Genomic DNA, 6015 nt, shown 5'->3' with positions numbered 1-6015 from the left:
TAATGTTCCGTTACACCCGAACTTAGCCTTCCTTACTTGTTTTATTTTCTAATACCACCATCACAAATACTGTAGTTCTCGATGTCTCATATAAATTTTGCTGCCGACTAAATAGGGATAGGGCGTGTTGATTGAGCAGAGTACACATTAATTCCACTCTGGAGGCATCTCATCAATATTTTGCATAGAATTTGATGCTTGCTCTTTACATCTTCGCCTCGTTGTTACCCGGAGCTTTGTCATCTGCAATGTACCCTTGTTCCTAGCTAACTATCAGCTTCACAGCTTAAGCACAGTATCGAAAGAATAAGATTTTTATATGAAATCTTTGAGATGCTAACTTTCTCTTGGTCTATCTTTTATATTCATAAGTTTAAGGCAGGACAGTGAAATGAGTAATTTGGCCTTTTTACTATTCTATTATGAGTTTTAAGTTATTACGAAACCATCAGCGCAAGTTCGTTCTTAATCATCTATAACAATGACCTAGTGCCCCATTTCAGTAAAAAAATATAATAAAATTCAAAAGTGCCATTCGCAATATCTCAAACAAATACATTATATTTCCACTAACCCAATTCGCCAAGCCAATATGACCTTCTTATATATGTACATATATATACCTTCATAAAAAGCAATCGTCAAGTTAAGAAAAAAATTTAAATTTTTATCGCACTTAATTTTGTGTTTTAATTAAGATCTATTTTCTGACACAACACATTTGGACCAATTCTCCAGTTATAAATTTGCATACATTTCTTCATTATGTTAAATAGCATGTGTACGTACTACATATGTACATATGTAGGGTTGTGTTTTTCCACGAAATTGGCCTGCTTTCGAATGAAAATGTAGTTCAAGTGCGAATTTTTGCTTCAGATCGAACTTTATAATTAAATTATAAGACGACACTAACAATCAAATGAATATGAGCAGCTGCAAAACTTTAGAGAGAACTTCATTATGGATCATAACAGAAATCCTACTTCGTCTTTTTTTCACAACACACAATCACTAGTAAATAGGCTGTCATATAGCAACCACAACCATATCATGGCCAATGCTTGAATGCCAATGATGGCCGCAAAACACTTCAAAATGTCGAGATGTGAAAGTAAAGAGCAAACAAGTGATCAATATCAAGGGAGGAGAAATGGGTGTAGCATGTGCGAGTTTACATATACATACATACATTATAAAATTTATTTATTGAATGTTTCATGAAATGCCAATTTTTGTGAGCAATTAATAAAATTTCTTGAAAATTTGTATTTGAGGCATCAGAAGCAACAAAATTTTGTTTACAACAACAACAGCAATGCAAAACGAAATGCTGAAAAAATCATTCAAACATCTGGATCTTGTATAGGTAAACTAAGTAAGCCAACCTGTGCATATCGAGGCATAAACCAAAAAACACTTGAAAACATCAAACGTTCACATTGATCCTATGGCATGAGCAGTCTTCACCAGACACCTTTCTTGTATTTGCCTAAACTGTTGGCTCAAGTTCATTTCGGTGCGATTCTTTTGCACGATTACGTTAGGTTTAACTGGCCGCTCCGTGAGGAGCTCACATATTAGACTGAATGAGTCCATAGTGTTATCAGTAATTTGTTAAACGATCACACAGTAAAAACATTATCAAGAAACAGGACCTATATTTGAAATAGCTCAGTCTTCTTGGCAAATACCAGAAGATTTCTAGGAACTACGCCACGTGTTATTTCTAGATCGTATTGAGTCCCTTCTTTTTAGCTGTACCGATTTCCAATAGGCGGAATCTTAGCCTGAATTAATTCATCCGCTTGCTCATTCTATTCATCTATTTCCATATTCCAAGGAACCCAGTATATATATATGTATGTATGCTTCTCCCTATCCCGAATCTTTCGAGGTATTTCTACATCCTAACAAACTTAGATGTGGTACTATGAGAGATTAAGCTTAAGCTGTTTTCCTCTTGCGCAGTATACCGCAAGCTCTACATTTTCCTTTACTTTAGAACCATCGATATACATGTGTATGTGCCATTTGAGTGCCCTTGCGCCAACTTCCCACCTTTAAAGTTGCTGTAAGAGACCCACGTCCGTCTAATATTTGATGACGCTATACTAGAGTAGGTTAGGCCTAGACCAAGTCGGGACCTTATACCTCCTAGCAAGAAAGACTCTGTCTGTCTTCTCCCCTTTGGCGCTCAACCCGACATTAGATTTCCAGGTATTTATATTCCAGAATGCCGACCCATCATGGTATTAAACCAAAAAAATTTTAGGTGTTACCTATTTCGATACGGGACTATTTCAAAATCATGTTGTGATCATTTTGGAACTAGTTTTGGATTACTTCACGCTCATTTAGGGATCCCTTCAAGTTTATTTAAGAATTGATGTCGCATGTTTTAGGTATTGTTTCTGGGACTATCCCTTGGTCCTTCCAGAAACGTATCGTATGCCAATGCTAGCACAGGAGCGACAATACTTTTAAATCATAATATTAAAAAACACATAATCCTTTGATAGGCCACATTAAAGGCGGGTTAAATACATGTAAGACAACTTTCTTCGGTAATGTCTTCTGGGTCACAGGTCAGAACATATCTATTGAAAATTAGTTAAAAGATTTACATACGGGGGAATGCTTTCGTAAAAGTAGGCACAGTAGTAGTCATGGGCGTGAAACCTAATGGGTTATATTTTTTCATTCAGATGTTTCAGCGTATCAAACGTGGTCTAAGCTCAGACTTCCCTAAGAAAAGTCAATATATTAAAATTTCAGCTTCAAAAACAAGGCGACATCCCTTAACGCCTTAAAATTCGCGAAGTGTAAGAAATGGACTTGAGATAGTCCCTCATTGAAAAGAACATGGTCCGTAAACAGTCCTGAATTGAATATAGAAATGGTTAAAAAATAATGTGTAACTGGTTCTGAGATAGTGCTGAAATGGTGCTGAAATAATGATATTGTCTCAATTTGATGCCGAAACCATTCCAGAAATATTACTGAAATTGTTCTGAATGGATCTCCAAAGATATCACGAAGTAGTTCCGAAAATAGTCCCAAAATGGTTCTGTATTAGTCCCGAATCATTATTGGGAACAATCCTGAAGTGACATAAAAAACAGTCGCAAAGCAAGCCTTAAATGGTCTTGAAATAATCACAAAATAACCACATTATGATATATAAACCGAGTTGATAAAGAAGTCCTGAATTCATACGGACTTAGTAAGATATAGAATTAAGTCTGTAGTTAGACATACATAGATAGTAGCTCTGCAGGTCAACCACTAGGCAAACCAGTTGTACAGGTTCTGTCATTTTAACATTGGCATGTTGTTGGACATGGCATTCTGCCTCACGTAGCAACCTTAATACAACAGGGAAATGATTGATTGGATTCAGGGACGGTAAGTCCATCAAAATTGTAAAGCGATCGCTACTTTGGTACATCACATAAGTGCAAACATTTATTTAACATACACAGAAATAAATTGCGACAGTACAAAAACACCCACTGGATAAGACAAAGACGTAAAACACCCAATATGAACTTGGTACATAGGCTCCTCAGCTTCGATTTCTCTACTCATCATTCACTTTCTTCTCTCACTTGTTGTGCAACTCACAGATAATGCGCTGAATCTCATGTTCATCACTAATATTGACTTTACCTGCACCCACTTTACTAATAAAAGCCTCCATAATAAAAGGTAATCGCTGTTTGGGTGTCAAACGGTGCCAGAGTATGAGCGTCCGCTCCAGTTGACGTTTTGCACCGCGTTTAGTTGACTTCTTATCGCCCTGATAAAAACGTTTGAAATTCTCGAATGGATCTTCGCAGAGAATCTCATTTGAGAGTGCAGCCCAATAGAAGGGTAATTTTTGCCATGTCTTTAACTCCCACCAATTTGGAAATTTTCCACAAGGATTATTACGTATATGCATATTTAATGTCTCCCACAATTTATTTGCGCGCTCTTCAATGCATTTCAGTTCGAGTAGTGTTGAAGATGAACATTTTTCGGCAATTTTCGATACAACACGCTTGCATACAGCATCACAAGTGCAAACATCACCACCTGCTCGTTTATCTTCACAAACTTGCTCTGCACACTCATTTTTGAGACTATCGAGAAAAGTTTGACGGTGTGACCTTTGTTGACATTCGTTGAGTTTCTCTTGCAGTTGATTTGATTGGCTACAACGTTCGCTCTCTCTCTCTGTTGTCTCTGCTTCTTCCTCTGCTTCAGCCCGTTCCAATTCTTCGCAAAATTCGGCCAATTGATTCTCATCACAATCATCTAGATCATTAGAATATTGCATCATTTCGTCACCGTTTAAAATTTGTGGGCGTGGCGAGTAGACATTTGAAATACGTCTATCTTCCGATTCTGTCAGACTGGGCGTGGAAACAGTTATGCAACAGAGACAACAGTCGCGGTCTTTTCCAAACATTTTGGCCAAATCGAATTGTAAAAATTGCAGAATGTGATCGATAATGACATCCATTGTGCCAATAAAAACTTCAATAATTTTAATTAGGCTAAAATTAATTACGCGTGGTCGCAATATTTTATATTTTTTGTTTTCGTTTATATTTATATTTTATTATAATTTTTATTTTTCTTTAGCTTTTTTTGTCTCACAAAAATTTTCTTATGTAATATCGAATTTTTATTACGAAATCTAATTTGTGAAGGGAATGCCACAACTTCTATAAAACGATGACAAGGTGGGATGGAACAGCACAGGATGTGAACTTCTAACAGTAAAAACATACACTGCAAGAAAAAACTGGTAAAATGAAATGTATTACAGGTCAACTCAACCGATGTTGAATCAATTGCGAACAAATTGTTGATTATAAATTAATCATTTTAACAGCCAAATGAACAAAAAAAAGTTCAGGCCGGTTGAAATAAATAAATAAAAAAAAAAACAACTTTTTTGGATTTTGGATTTTTTTTCCAACTCTTGCTTCTAAGATCTTCGCATGATTTAATAACAAGGTGTTGTGAAGAGATGGGAAAAGAGAAAAATTTAATACTGTTTTCAAAAAAGCCACTTTAGTTCGATTTAAAGATATGAAGAAAGTAGTAAGAAATATTATAATAAAATCTATCACCCCTATTCTGCATTTCGATTACGTTCCCGTTCTACTTACTTACTTACTTAATTGGCGCTTAACCGTCTAAACGGTTATGGCCGTCCAACAAGGCGCGATAGTCGCTCCGCCAACCGGCGCCAATTGGTCACATCAAGGGAGTTTAAATCGTTTTCCACCTGGTCCTTCCAACGGAGTGGGGGCCGCCCTCTACCTCTGCTTTCATAGGCGGGTTCCGATAGAAACACTTTCTTGGCCGGATCATCATCTTTCATTCGCATAACATGGCCTAGCCAGCGCAGCCGCTGCGTTTTAATTTGCTGGACTATGTTGATGTCTGCATATAGCTCGTACAGCCCATCATTAAATCTTCTTCGGTACTCGCCATCGCCAACGCGTAGAGGTCCATAAATCTTTCGAAGAACTATTCTCTCGAACACTCCCAAAGCCGCTTCATCTGCTGTTGTCATGGTCCATGCTTCTGCCCCATATAGCAGGACGGGTACGATAAGTGACTTGTAGAGTATGATTTTCGTTCGCCGAGAGAGGACTTTACTTTTTAATTGTCCACCTAGTCCAAAGTAGCATTTATTGCCATGATTGATCCTTCGCTGGATATCAGTGCTGATGTTGTTGCTAGTTTTGATGCTGGTTCCCAAATAAACGAAGTCTTTTACTATTTCGAAATTTCCCGTTCTACGCTCCGCTTTAAACGAAGTTGGGTATTCTACGTTACGGAGGAATTGTAGCGAGAAGAGGAAGAGCTAATGATTTTTCGAAATCAGCTGTTTGTACGGAATGTGTGAACATTGGAACAAAATAAATTAAAGAAAATTTGAAAAAAACATTGAAAACGTTCATATTTTATTATCCACGCCATTTTGTACAAAAAAGGCAATAGAATATATTG

At 37.0% G+C, this 6015-nt stretch overlaps 1 protein-coding gene across 1 annotated transcript; it reads right to left on the bottom strand.

Moving 5' to 3' along the window:
- Window positions 1–3501: 3501 nt before the first annotated feature.
- On the bottom strand, window positions 3502–4634 carry LOC137235634 (uncharacterized). The gene has a single exon (XM_067758524.1). It carries the CDS (start codon window positions 4508–4510, stop codon window positions 3608–3610), a length of 903 nt encoding a protein of 300 aa, XP_067614625.1. The 5' UTR covers window positions 4511–4634; the 3' UTR covers window positions 3502–3607.
- Window positions 4635–6015: the final 1381 nt, after the last annotated feature.

This window comes from Eurosta solidaginis, unplaced genomic scaffold (assembly GCF_040869045.1).
Source record: "Eurosta solidaginis isolate ZX-2024a unplaced genomic scaffold, ASM4086904v1 ctg00000118.1, whole genome shotgun sequence".
NCBI lineage: Eukaryota > Metazoa > Arthropoda > Insecta > Diptera > Tephritidae > Eurosta > Eurosta solidaginis.
Note: the sequence above shows the minus strand (reverse complement) of the source record. Positions and strands in the feature narration are given on the sequence as shown.